Source organism: Scyliorhinus canicula, chromosome 1 (assembly GCF_902713615.1).
Source record: "Scyliorhinus canicula chromosome 1, sScyCan1.1, whole genome shotgun sequence".
NCBI lineage: Eukaryota > Metazoa > Chordata > Chondrichthyes > Carcharhiniformes > Scyliorhinidae > Scyliorhinus > Scyliorhinus canicula.
The window spans coordinates 49667129-49681879 of NC_052146.1; the positions used below are offsets into that span (position 1 = coordinate 49667129).

Sequence of the window (14751 nt, forward strand, 5' to 3'; positions counted from 1 at the left end):
AGCGAGATTGAACAAACTCAGATTGCATTTTCTAGAAATGAGAAGGATAAAGGGGGATTTGTTCAAAATCAAAAGGACTAGCAATTGCAACTGCCAACCTGGCAGTGCCAGTCTGCGCCAAGGGGCAGTGCCAGGTTGGGCTCTCTGGGTACCCACATGGGAGGGAAGAGTAGGCATTTCTCATTAAATGTGGTGGGGGGGGGAGAGCGTTGAGGCCATTGAGGGGGAACTTGCAGGCACGATGCGGAGGGGAGCGGGCAGCTGGGGTGGGGGGACACTGGTGATATTTCTACGATAGTGGGAGGACATTTAAAGATGGTTGGTCAATCACTGTGGAGGTGACCTTGCAGGCTCCATCAGGCTCTGCCCTGCCAGAGTGACGGTGTAAGCCATACCCACTCATTTTTATTTTCTCAGAGAGGCTGGAGTGAAAACTGGGGTGAGATTCTCCAATAATCGGCGCGATGGCCGGGACCCAGCGCCAAAAACGGCGCAGATCACTCTGGCGTCGGGCCCCCCCAAACGTCGCAAAGTCTCCGGGCCCGAATGGGCTAGCAGCGACGTGACTCCATTCGCGACGGCGTCACCCGATGTGGACACGGCGTGTCACTTGATGCCGGGCGACGTAATCAATGCCGCTCGCTATCAGAGCAAAAAAGACAGGCCCCCCTCGGCACTCGCTCTCACCACCCCCTCCCCCCCCCCCCCCCCCCCCAACCCCCCCACCCCGGCACTCGCTCTCACCAACTGCCTGCCAATCGCTCTCACTACCCCCCCCCCCCCCGCCCCCCCTCCCCCACCCACAGACTGCGGCCACTCCATCACTTCTCCTGCGGCCACCCCCCATATGCCGGTGACCTACCTCCGCACTGAACGGCGTCAACCATCGGCCGTTAAATAGGAGTTGTGATTTATGGGACTCCGGCCGGGAGAATACGGGCAGCACCGGGACCCATAGCCTCCCGCCGGTCCCCGTCATTCTCCGAGGTGGGCGGCAGGATTGATGCCTTGCCGACTTTTTGCCGGTCGGAGAATTCTGGACACGGCAGGGGCGGGATTGACGCCGGCCCCCGGCAATTCCCTGACCCGGCGGGGAGGGTCAGAGAATCCCGCACCTGATCTGTGCAGCTGAAGCGTTATGTGCGGTTTTCAGCCTGTGTCAGACATGTTGAAAAAATATGGTCAAATTCTGCCCACAGAATTTGCAGTGTATGTCAAAACAATGAGGGCGATTCTCCAGCCGCCTTCCACCTGGCGCACAGCCCGGTATTCCGGGAGAATAGCAGGAAAGCCCATGGCCGCGATTCTCCCAAAGGGAGACAAACAGCCGACGCCGGAGTGAAACCTGGAGTGTTAGGGGGGCTAGGAGCGGCAGCGCGTGAATCTCGGGTGCCGGGCCTTGATGCTTGCGTCAAAGCGGCGCGCCGGGAATGACGCAGCCGGCGGCACCTAAGTGACGTCAGCTGCGCATGCGCAGGTTGGCCGGCGCCAACCCGCGCATGCGCGGTTGCCGTCTTCCCCTCCGCTGCCCCGCAAGACATGGCGGCTTGATTTTGCAGGCGGAGGAGGGAAAAGAGTGCGTCTTTTAGAGACGATCAGTGGCCACCAATCGCGGGCCAGACATCTACTGAGCACGCCTGTGGTGCTCGATCCTCCCTTCGCCCCCCACAGGCCCCACAAACACTGGTTGCGCGCTGTTCATGCTGGCAGCGACCAGGTGTGGTTGGCGCCAGTGTGAACCGGTCGGGTTCGGCAGGCCGCTCGGCCCATCCGGGCCGGAGAATCACTGGTCGCTGTGAGAAACGGCGAGCGTCGATTCTCCGAGCGGCCTGTCGAAAAACGTGACACGCCATTTTGGGGGGGGGTAGGAAAATCCCGGGGGGTGCCAGGGCGGTGTGTCGTGATTCGTCCAGCCCTCCCGTGATTCTCCCCCCAGGCGTGGGGAGCGGAGAATCGCGCCCCATATACAGGATTTACACTGGGCACCGAAAGGAGCATGATGTAACACGTTGATGCAAAAGTCAAGAAACCCAACAACATCTCTACTTCTTACGGAAGCTAAAGAAATTCAGCATGTCTGCATCGACTCTAACAAACTTCAACAGATGTGCAATAGAGAGCATCCTATCCAGCTGCATCACCCAGGCTTTGCCTTCTTCCAGACCCTTCTATCAGGCAGGCGGTACAGAAGTCTGAAGACCCGCACATCCAGACATAGGAACAGCTTCTTCCCCACAGCGACAAGACTCCTCAACAACTCTCCCTCGGACTGATCTGTTCCCTGTAAGAACACTATTCATGACACCCTATGCTGCTCTTGCTCATGTATTTGCTTTGTTTGGCCCCTTGTTTTGTACTGTAACCAATCACTATTGTCGATGTATGTACTATTTGTCAACATTCTTTGTTGATTATTCCCTTTGTCTACTATGTACGTACTGTGTACGTTCCCTTGGCCGCAGAAAAATACTTTTCAGTGTGCTTCAGTACATGTGACAATAAACCAGTCAAGTCAAGTGCCAAGATGCTCCCAGCCCGTGGCACCTGGCACAATCTGTTTCACATCCTTGTGAGTGTGAACCAGATTAGTGTATTTAAATAAGCATTTTAAAAGGCTTGGTGGGGGGGCAGCACGGTGGCACAGTGGTTAGCATTGCTGCCTACGGCGCTGAGGACCCGGGTTCGAATCCCGGCCCTGGGTCACTGTCCGTGTGGAGTTTGCACATTCTCCCTGTGTCTGCGTGGGTTTCACCCCCACAACCCAAAGATGTGAAGGATAGGTAGATTAAACACTCTAAATTGTCCCTTAATTGGAAAAAATAATTGGGTACTCTAAATTTAAAAAAAGGCTTGGTGAGTTTAAAGCCAGAACCCCCCCCCCCCCGCACCCGACATTCTCACCCCCCCCCAAGACGCTTTGAACAGCATGCCTATAATGTCTAACCACTAGAAGGACAAGGGAAGCAGCAGATACATGGCAAGACCTCCACCTGCAACTTCCCCTCTGAGTCACGCAACATCCTAATTTGGAACTTTATCGCTGAACCTTCATTGTCACTGGATCAGGATCCAGGAACTCTCTCGCTACCAGTACTGTGGGAATACCGTCAGCGTACAGACTGCAGCGGTTCACGTAGGCTGCTCGTGACTGCCTTCTCAGGGCCACAAGGGATGGACAATTGGGACAGTAATGCCCAGATCCTGGTCAATGCATAATTAAGTGAAATTTAAAGTGCTATATCCTTTTGAGCAGGGAGTTCTGATTCTTATTTTATCTTCCCTCCTCAACCTAAATCGCTCAAGAAACATTCAATTTATTAATGTTTGTGACATTGTGTGCATGCGAAAAGCCTATTGCTTACATTACTTCAAACGACTACTGCAAGTGATTGGTTTATGTTAAGCACTTTGAGATGTTTCTGAGTGATGTGGTAATGCACCATATAATGTAAACTCAAAGCTGTGGAACTTCTTATTTTCCACTAACAAATTACAATCTGTTAAAACCGAAATTTCACATTACCCAGACAGTAATTGCTGACTTATCATGTCTTCAATTGTATTCTTTGAACCTGTTGTTGTTTCCAGCTTTAACCCATCACCAAGTTCTCAATTTGGTAAAAATCCTGTTCTGTTCCAACCTGTTTACCACAGAAGATTGATACATCAACACCCTGGGCGAAATACACGGGGCGGAATTCTCCGCTCCCGCGATAAATCGGGAAGGCCGTCGTGAACTCGGCCGAGTTTCGCGACGGCCTCGGAGGCCGCTCCTCTCACCTTATTCACCCCCACCCGGGGGGCTAGGGGCAGCGCTCCGTAACTCTCGGCCTTGACGCTTGCGCCAAGGCGGCGCGCCGAGAATGATGCGACGGTGGCGCCTATGTGACGTCGGCCGCGCATGTGCAGGTTGGCCTGCTCCAACCCGCGCATTCGCGGCTAACGTCACGACGGCTGACGTCTTCCCCACCGCTGCCCCGCAAGACGTGGTGGCTTGATCTTGTGGGGCGGCGGAGGGGAAAGAGTGCGTCGCTTTGAGACGCCGGCCCGACGATCAGTGGGCACCGATCGCGGGCCAGTCCCCTCCCGAGAACGGCCGTGGTGCTCACTCCCCTCTCCGCCCCCCACAAGCTTCAAACGGCACTTTGGTGCCCATGTTCACGACGGCAGCGACCGTTGTTGCTGCCGTCGTGAACCGGTCGGGAACGGCAAGCCGCTCGGCCCATCCGGGCCGGAGAATCGCCGGTCGCCGTGAAAAACAGCGAGCAGCGATTCTTCCGAGCGGGGTTGGGAGAATCGCGGGGGGCGTGTCATGGGTCGCCCGGCCCTCCCGCGATTCTCCCCCCCCCCCCCCCCCCCCCCCTGGCGTGGGGAGCGGAGATTCGCGCCCACTGTTTGGGAACGGATTCTTCTGCCGGGGCTGATTTGCACGTGATTCCACTGAGCAATTCAGTATCCCTCGCTATGCAAATTTATGCATGCTGAGGAATATAAGGGATTCCCGAGGGAATCCCACTATTGGGCTGTCATTTTGAGCCTGAAGCCCGGTAACAAAGTCCTGTGTCTGACCACACACCCCCGCATCATAAAGCTGCCCCCCCAATCCTGGTTTTTCTGGATGCCTACTTCCCCCAAGTATGGGGATTGCCCTCTTTTCTTCACGTCAAGCTTTGTCAATAATCAGAACAAGACCAAGACAATAGATACTGCAACTTTAATGCTGTCTGAAACTATTTAATCTTTTGATTGTCCTCAGGGCGCGAGCCATTCGATTCCGTCAGGAAAACAATGAAGCTGTTGGCGGATTCTTTTCACTGGTTGGCGACCTTTATGTGGTGCATCATCTTTGGGGTAAGTGGAATGAAATTTAGTTTCCCTATTTTCTTGTGAATTTCAGGTAGATTTTCAATTTGCCACCCAGGCATGTAACTGGAGTTCTTGATCAGCTGAAAAGATGCCAAATGGCAGTTTTACACCTGAGCAGAAAATAGAAAAATCTATCCTTTCCTCCAGTAAACAGTCTTATAAATGGGTCATTAAAGCCCTGATTAAATCAAATGTTGAATTTCTAGACATCCTTTAGTTAGGAATTTGAGAAATGAGCACGGTTAACAGTGAACTTCAAGGTGTCTAGAGAAATACTGATGTGATTTGCCCAGTAACAAGATTGACAGGCATTTAGATACATTGAGGTGCGAATACCCATATCAGAAACATTGTTTACCAAGGATCAGTAGGGCTATACAAATGATAACTTCTCAAGGCAAGGAATTTGAGCGATGTGGACAGCCGAATATACAGGGCGGAATATTAAAGAGACTGAACAGTGTGACTGCTAGCACCCTCATTGGGGAAGGAGGTAAGTCTCAATCCAGCAGCCAGACAATCCATTCCATCCATGATCCAAGCCACGGAGGCCCTTTCCATCTAACATTTAGAGCTACGGCAGATTGTAGATACTCTGGATTAAAAGATGTAGTTTTGTGCCTTCGCTGAAACGGGAAGAGACATTGCCCAGGCTTGGTCACCTAAGTGGTTTTGCATGATAACTATTAGCTGCATTTGACCTGTAAAGTTACTGACATTGGATGTTGCTTGGAAAAAGGGGTGCCTCAGTGAGTTCACGGAAGGTGGATATATTTTGGGAATGAGAGATAACTTCAGATAAATGGTGCGTTTAGTTATCAATGTACTTAAGTTTCGTAGTGCATATTAGACTTTTGTTGTGTGATTTTTTTTCCCTTTTTACTTTATTAAATATACTTTATTAATTGTTTACACAATGACTGGACCGGTTACTCACTGGAATGTACTTTGTTCCTCACATTATTCCAAACAAATGTACACCACTGAGAACCAACTATTCCAGTTATCCTTTGGGGGTTTTTGAGACACTCTCGCAGCTAATTTCAGCCGGGTTCTTAACACCTTTCCATCATATTCATGTGGCACTGGTTAGCACAATTGTTGGTTTTGACCACTTGGATTGTGGAGTATTACATTTGTCACACAAAATGGATTAAGAGGTTAAGATATCGTCCGGTTATTAACAGTAATGGCAGCATCTGTCTTGATATTCTAAGATCACAGTGGTCCCCTGCATTAACTATTTCTAAAGTTCTATTGTCCATTTGTTCACTGTTATGTGATCCAAACCCTGATGACCCACTAGTGCCAGAGATTGCACGTATCTACAAAACAGATAGGGAAAAGTATAACAAAATAGCCCGGGAATGGACTCTGAAATATGCAATGTGATACCTTGGAATTCAAATATCGTACATTATAGCTGGAATAAACTTTAAATTCTGATTTTTGGTTTTCTATTTGGCTGCCCCCATATAAGACCACATCCTTCATTCCACCATCCACATGCTATTGAGAAAACAATTTAGTACTTCCTGCTTCGACATGACCAGCTCTCTGAATTTCTAATATAGTTTCATCAATCATCTGAAACTCTGACCTCCTTTATATATGGAGTATGTGTTAAGTGGCCAATACCTTCATAATAACTTGGTTATGAGACTAAAAGCATTCCTCGTTGCTGTAAGTGGTGATTTTTTAAATCTGGAATTGGATGGTCAGCAGCTAAACTCTATCATTAAAGGATTGCTGCATTGTTGGGATGGCATTTTTCATTTTCTTCACATAAAATGGCATTTGAGTTTATTTACTTTATGCTCATAACTTTGTTATCAATGGTGGATTGGTACAGGATGTTATAATGTCGGCATTAATTAAAATATCCGCTGTATTTTATGCATGTGTTAATAAAAGGAATGACTTATGGTTTTTGTTGGTTTTGCGCAGAATGGAAATGGAAGTTACTGTCTCTCCACCTTCCCAAATGGACTAGCTCAGATCATTTTTGTAAATTTCATTTATAGTACTGCTTTAAAAAAAAACGCTATTAGTTAATCTGTTTCCCAGAACACTTTTACATGGCACTGAATTATGATTCAAATCTGTTGGTTGACTGATCAACTAATAGCTCATATTCACTGGGTTTTTCTTTTTAATAAAGTTGCATAAACCAAAAAAAAAAAAGATATCGTCCGGTTATGTAGACACGATCGAATGCATTGAACAGCCCTGTTATAAATTCATAGAATGAAATAGCACAGAAGGAGCCCACTTAGGTCCATCGAGTCTTGGCCAGCTTTTAACAAAAGATGTTTACTTGGTGCTGCTCTTTCCCCACCGTCCTGAAAATCTCTCTTCTGGAGTATATCCAATTCCCTTTTGAAACTTAATATTGGTCTGGATTCTCCGGTCCTCCATCCGCATGTTTTTCGGCAGTGCGCCGTTCGCTGGCTGGATTTTCTACTCGCGCCGCTTGTCAATGGGATTTCCCATTGAAGCAACCCCACGCCTCCGGGAAAACGGGGGTGCCCTGCCAGCGGGAATGGAGAATCCCAATGGCCGCAAAATTCTACTTCTACCACCATTTTGGTTAGCGCATTGGCGGTCATAGCAATTCACTTTTTGTTAAAACAAATATTCATCTTCACTTCCCCTCTGGTTCTTTTGACAATTATCCTAAATCTGGATCTTCCGGTTACCAACCCACCTGCCAGTTGAAACACTTATCCTTACTCAGCCCACCAAAATTGAAGCGAATAATAACAACAAATACTTAATTTCATCTTTTTCTATCAATTCTAGCTTACTCAGACCTTCAATCCAGGCAGGAAACACGGAATGCAGCCTGGCAAAAGTCTGGCTGGGATGAATGTGTCTATTATACAGGTAACCTACAGCCTATTGTTTAAGCATTGAGAAATCTTACAACAAAAACAGAAACAATTAGAAGTCTGGTTAAGATGGGTGCAAGTCGTTTCAAAGGCGTGAAGGAGAAATAGAAGATAAATTAGAAATTCAAAGTATCTTATATTAAGAAAATACTAATGCCTACCTGCAGCTTACAATTACCAATAAATGTGCATCAGAAACAGGGTGTACAATATATTCTATGTGTGAGATTCAACCAAAACATTTCCAAGTCTGGTTTCGGGCACATTTAGCGGGTTGTTTCTTGGTACTGCCACACCGATAAACACCCCGCTAATCAATGGCACTTTGCTATTTCATTTGGCCTTGAGGAGTTTCTTTCCGCTGAGGCTGCACTTGGATTGATTTCTAGCTGGTGAGCTTCAGCTCGCCAGCAGGAAAGGCTCCTCGCAGATTGGGGTTTGGTTTTGGAAGGATGTTCCAATCTTTCCCCCCTCCCTTCAGGCCCGTCCTTGCTTTTGACCCACCCCCCACAACCTTGGGAAGACCCCAGGGAACATACCCTCTACCCCCTCCACCTGATAGCCACCCCCCCCCATGCCCGATCACTGGCAGTGACAAACTGGCAGTGCCCATGCCAGGGTGGCAGTGCACGGGTGCAAGAGGGAATGTCAGGTGGTACCCTGCCCTGTCCCCGACCACCCAGGGATCTATAACTGCCTGGGTGACTCCCCTAGATGCCATTACGACTGGTCCACGTTTGTGTCAACCAGGACTAAACGGCACCCTGGCAAGGTCTCCCAGGCGGGCTGTTAGGTCCCAGGGGAAAGTCCAACAAAGGCATATTTAAATAAGTCTAATGGTGCATTTAAGTACGCTGATTTGGGTCACGTCCAGTGATCCCGTGAGTCGATCCGAATGCCGCAAATCTCGCAAGAAGCCTCTTGCGAGATTCAATGCCCTCGTCCTGACACCAGGTTGGGGGCGTGGAGGCCGCTGAGTGGTGCCATGTATTTCTATCTGTGTTTGTGCATAGTGATACCCTGTACATAGTGGTACCCTGTACATAGTGTTACCCTGTACATAGTGTTACCCTGTACATAGTGTTACCCTGTGCATAGTGTTACCCTGTACATAGTGTTACCCTGTACATAGTGTTACCCTGTGCATAGTGTTACCCTGTACATAGTGTTACCCTGTACATAGTGTTACCCTGTACATAGCGTTACCCTGTACATAGTGGTACCCTGTACACAGTGTTACCCTGTACATAGTGTTACCCTGTACATAGTGTTACCCTGTGCATAGTGTTACCCTGTACATAGTGTTACCCTGTACATAGTGTTACCCTGTACATAGTGTTACCCTGTGCATAGCGTTACCCTGTGCATAGTGTTACCCTGTACATAGTGTTACCCTGTACATAGTGTTACCCTGTGCATAGTGTTACCCTGTGCATAGTGTTACCCTGTGCATAGTGTTACCCTGTACATAGTGTTACCCTGTGCATAGTGTTACCCTGTACATAGTGTTACCCTGTACATAGTGTTACCCTGTGCATAGTATTACCCTGTGCATAGTGTTACCCTGTGCATAGTGTTACCCTGTACATAGTGTTACCCTGTACATAGTGTTACCCTGTACATAGTGTTACCCTGTACATAGTGTTACCCTGTACATAGTGTTACCCTGTACATAGTGTTACCCTGTACATAGTGTTACCCTGTACATAGTGTTACCCTGTGCATAGTGTTACCCTGTACATAGTGTTACCCTGTGCATAGTATTACCCTGTGCATAGTGTTACCCTGTGCATAGTGTTACCCTGTACATAGTGTTACCCTGTACATAGTGTTACCCTGTACATAGTGTTACCCTGTACATAGTGTTACCCTGTACATAGTGTTACCCTGTGCATAGTGTTACCCTGTACATAGTGTTACCCTGTGCATAGTGTTACCCTGTACATAGCGTTACCCTGTACATAGCGTTACCCTGTACATAGCGTTACCCTGTACATAGTGTTACCCTGTGCATAGTGTTACCCTGTACATAGTGTTACCCTGTACATAGTGTTACCCTGTGCATAGTGTTACCCTGTACATAGTGTTACCCTGTACATAGTGTTACCCTGTGCATAGTGTTACCCTGTACATAGTGTTACCCTGTACATAGTGTTACCCTGTGCATAGTGTTACCCTGTACATAGTGTTACCCTGTGCATAGTGTTACCCTGTGCATAGTGTTACCCTGTGCATAGCGTTACCCTGTACATAGCGTTACCCTGTACATAGCGTTACCCTGTGCATAGCGTTACCCTGTGCATAGCGTTACCCTGTGCATAGCGTTACCCTGTGCATAGTATTACCCTGTGCATAGTGTTACCCTGTGCATAGTGTTACCCTGTACATAGTGTTCCCCTGTACATAGCGTTACCCTGTACATAGCGTTACCCTGTACATAGCGTTACCCTGTGCATAGCGTTACCCTGTACATAGCGTTACCCTGTGCATAGTGTTACCCTGTGCATAGTGTTACCCTGTGCATAGTGTTACCCTGTGCATAGTGTTACCCTGTGCATAGTGTTACCCTGTGCATAGTGTTACCCTGTACACAGTGTTACCCTGTGCATAGTGTTACCCTGTGCATAGTGTTACCCTGTACATAGTGTTACCCTGTGCATAGTGTTACCCTGTGCATAGTGTTACCCTGTGCATAGTGTTACCCTGTACATAGTGTTACCCTGTACATAGTGTTACCCTGTACATAGTGTTACCCTGTACATAGTGTTACCCTGTACATAGTGTTACCCTGTACATAGTGTTACCCTGTGCATAGTGTTACCCTGTACATAGTGTTACCCTGTGCATAGTGTTACCCTGTACATAGTGTTACCCTGTGCATAGCGTTACCCTGTACATAGCGTTACCCTGTACATAGTGTTACCCTGTACATAGTGTTACCCTGTGCATAGTGTTACCCTGTGCATAGTGTTACCCTGTACATAGTGTTACCCTGTGCATAGTGTTACCCTGTGCATAGTGTTACCCTGTGCATAGTGTTACCCTGTACATAGTGTTACCCTGTGCATAGCGTTACCCTGTACATAGCGTTACCCTGTACATAGTGTTACCCTGTGCATAGTGTTACCCTGTACATAGTGTTACCCTGTGCATAGTGTTACCCTGTACATAGTGTTACCCTGTACATAGTGTTACCCTGTGCATAGTGTTACCCTGTGCATAGTGTTACCCTGTGCATAGTGTTACCCTGTACATAGTGTTACCCTGTGCATAGTGTTACCCTGTACATAGTGTTACCCTGTACATAGTGTTACCCTGTATAATCTGTTGCAGTAGTTTGAACAATCTAATATTTATTGCTCTAAAATTTATTGCAAGTAAGATTTTTATTCTTTTGTGGAAAGGCCAGCATTTATTGCTCGTTCCTAATTGCTATGACTGACTGGCTTGCTCAGCCCTTTCAGAGGGCAGAGGGCAGTTTAGCATTGTTGTGGGTCTGGAGTCACATGTACAGACTAGGTAAGGACAGCAGAAGGGCATTAGTGAACCAAAGAACAAAGAACAAGACAGCAGGAACAGGCCCTTTGGCCCTCCAAGCCTGCACCGGACATGAGACCAACCTTGGCCTGAACTCTCAGCATTTCCTAGTATCGAATCCCTCTATACCCATCCTATCCATGTATTTGTCAAGATGCCCTTTGAACGCATGAATGTATCTGCTTTCACAACCTCCTCTGGCAACGGAAAACCACTCTGTAAAAAAACCCTCCTCCAAACTTTGCCCCACGACCTTAAACCTATGCCCCCTGGTGACTGACCTCTCCACCCTGGGAAAGAGTGCCCACCCATCCACTCTATCCATGCCCCTCATAATCTTGTAGACCTCTATCAGGTCACCCCCTCAACCTCCGTTGTTCTAATGAAAACATCACCTGCCGTGGTGGGTTTTGAGCCCAAGTCTCCAGAAATAGTTTCAATCTCACCGTCACTGAGACTAGTATTATATTCCAGATATTTCGATTCATTCATTGAACTTATTGAATTTAAAATCCACCAGCTGCCATGGTATGATTGGAACCAATATCCCCTGAGAAAACGTAACCTTATATTTAATAGTTAATGATGAAGATGGGTTAATTAGGTTTTGGTCAAACGTCTCATCAGGTTTCAGCTAATCTTTAACCATTGTTGGGGTTTTTTTGCCCTGAAATACATTTTATTACAGGTGCTACCCACCTGTAAATGGTTCCCTCTCCTTTGCTACTGTAGCCCCAATCCTTATCACAGTGGGCTAAACAGTTGGCTGGTAATGCAGAACAAGGCTAGCAGCGTGGGTTCAATTCCCATAACGGCCTCTCCGAACAGGCGCCGGAATGTGGCAACTAGGGGCTTTCCACAGTAACTTAATTGAAGCCTCCTTGTGACAATAAGTGATTACTATTATTATTATTAAGCTACAGTTTATGGAATGTGGAGGCTGGAAGTATAGGAGGTCAGCACCTCATCTCAGAATTGAACAGCCTGAGTCAGTGCCAAGGAGAGAAAATCGTGTTGGTGAAAAGGACGTCAGGTTTTTGCGGGAGAGGCCAAAAGCAATGATTTTCCCAATTATTGGATGGAGGAAATTATGGCTCAGATAACATTTTTAAAAACAATTCCAATTAAGGAGCAATTTAGCATGGCCATTCCACCTCCTCTGCACATCTTTGGGTTGCGGGGGTGAGACCCACACAGACATGGGGAGAATGTGCAAACGCCACACGGACAATGGCTTCACCTTTCCCCCAGTCCTACAATTCCACCTTTGAAATCTTCCTTCCTCTGAATCCAGCCTCATGTGCCTCACCTTGTCTCCTTCCTTTGACCCACCATTGACAGGCATACCTTTACCTACCTAGGCCCAATACTCAGGAATTATTTCCTCAAACCTCTCCACCTCAATTTCCTTTAAGGTCCTGAAATATAACAACTTTCCAAGGCTCCTCAAAGGAGATAAAATTGACACCAGGCCCAAAGGTGGAGATATTAGAAGGAATGACTGAAAGCTGGTTTTCAGAGTTCAGTTTTAATGAAGAGGATCTTAAAGAGAGGAGTTTTAGGGAAGGTTTTCCAGAGCTTATGATCTAGACAGCTGAGGGTCAGTGGTGGTATGAGAGTGGGGAAGGGTAAGATCCCAGAGTTGTAAGGTTGGAGGACAATAGAGACATTGGGAGGGATCTGAATAAGAGGATGGGAATTTTAAATTTGAGGCATTGGTGGAGCTGTGCCTTTGACCAGGTTTATGGGCATCCTTTCCAGGTCAGTGTTTATTCTTTTTCCCATACGCTTCTATGAAGCACACAAAGATGTTTTTTCTACGCTAAAATTCTGATTTAAATGCAAATTGTTGATGTTATTATCTCTGAAATGCATTGCAGTGACAAGCAGAATAAAATTCAGCTGTCTGTGATTTAAAATCTTGACTTAAGTTATACAAGAGTTTAGGTCATTTGACCTATTATATTGAAGAACAAAAGATAAGTGATGTGTTGATTTTATGTAATGAAATGGTTAACTCTATCCTTGTGTCTTAATTCTTAGTTCCTTTAATCCGCTACATGGAATCGAGGATTATGATGCCACTTAAAGTCTCCACTTTGCAATGATGATCTCTTGGCATTCTTCTATTCCAATTGGACATAAATCCCGCACAGATTAAATATAGTGATCAGTGTTTTCCCTCAAGTGTTAGCCTTCAAATGTAACCATCCTCGTGGAAAGATTGTTTACTAGAAATATAGTCACCGGTTGCACTTTAGCCAGCATTTACAGAATGACAGAATAGTCTTGTCATTTGAGAGTATCGCAGTTCTGTTATCGGTAATTGCAATGCTGGATTCATTCCACTTTTTTCTAATTTACTGATGTGTCAATTTTCAGTTGTTTATATTGGCACAAAGACTACTGCTGAATCGAATCACAAATTATTTTACTTTCTGTGCACATTTTGCTGTGTGTGGCCATTTATCACATCCGAAGGGACAGTATTTCATGTGTCGGGTCATTGATGGTTTTTATATGCCTTTCTAGACTCTATTAAAGCTTGACACCAGGAAAGTAAATGCATTGCTCACTTGAAAGCTGCTGACTGGTATTAAAATATTTTAAAATGTCTTAGTAATTCACATGGGTGATTTCAGAATACTTGGGACTTGATGCACTATCAGGCATCAACAACAAATTACTCTCACACTTTCCCTAATTGCTTGAAATGTTTCTTTTTGGGTGGATGTTTTATACAAACCCTCCTTCCCATTAGGTAAGATGGCTGCTAATGACCAATTGACTTGAATTGCCGTTAGAAAACTAGACCACGGAAAATTAAGGCCACAAATTTCTGATCTTGAAAACAAAATTTGGTGCTGCAATAATTCAAGACCTTTTAAAAGGAAAATTGAATTCTGATTGAAGATGCTTATGTGACTGATGCTGTACTCCGTGCATTTTATAATCGATTTGGGGATAATTTAATGTTGAATAGATCTTGAATTATTTCATAATCTGTTTACAGTTGAAGTCTTGAAAACGTGCTGTTGATTCCTTTTTGTGATTACTGTTTGTGATGTATTTTTAAAGAAATTGTACAAATTTTAATTCTAAAACTAATTAAATATACATTTTTGAGGTATTTTGTGAGAAAATGGGCCACTGTTTCCATCTGCTCTCTTTATTTGTAAGTCTTCCAACAGTTTTACAAGGTGCAAAGTTTATATCACGGAGCAGTTGTGTATTACGCTGGTGAACAATGGTTCCAAGTTTGAATCCCATCTTTAGCTCTGGTTAAACCTCACTTCCTTCGGCGGACATTTCTGACCATCACTTAGAATGTTATAATACAGAAATAGGTAATTTGGCCTAATAGGAAAATTCCAGGGTTTATGCTCTACTGGAGCAAATGAACCTTACCTCACTTCATCTTGTCAACATATCCTTCTACTCCATTCTCATCATGTGT

The 14751-nt window shown here is 46.1% G+C and overlaps 1 protein-coding gene across 1 annotated transcript in view; it reads left to right on the top strand.

The window, feature by feature from the left end:
• nipsnap1 (nipsnap homolog 1 (C. elegans)) overlaps positions 1 to 14440 on the top strand; it is a 46005-nt gene extending 31565 nt beyond the window's left edge. The window contains exons 8-10 of the mRNA XM_038790458.1: positions 4757 to 4851; positions 7669 to 7752; positions 13338 to 14440. Coding sequence (XP_038646386.1) covers positions 4757 to 4851; positions 7669 to 7752; positions 13338 to 13402 — 244 coding nt within the window. The 3' untranslated portion in view covers positions 13403 to 14440. The remainder of the gene's footprint in view (positions 1 to 4756; positions 4852 to 7668; positions 7753 to 13337) is intronic.
• The last annotated feature ends 311 nt before the right edge of the window (positions 14441 to 14751 follow it).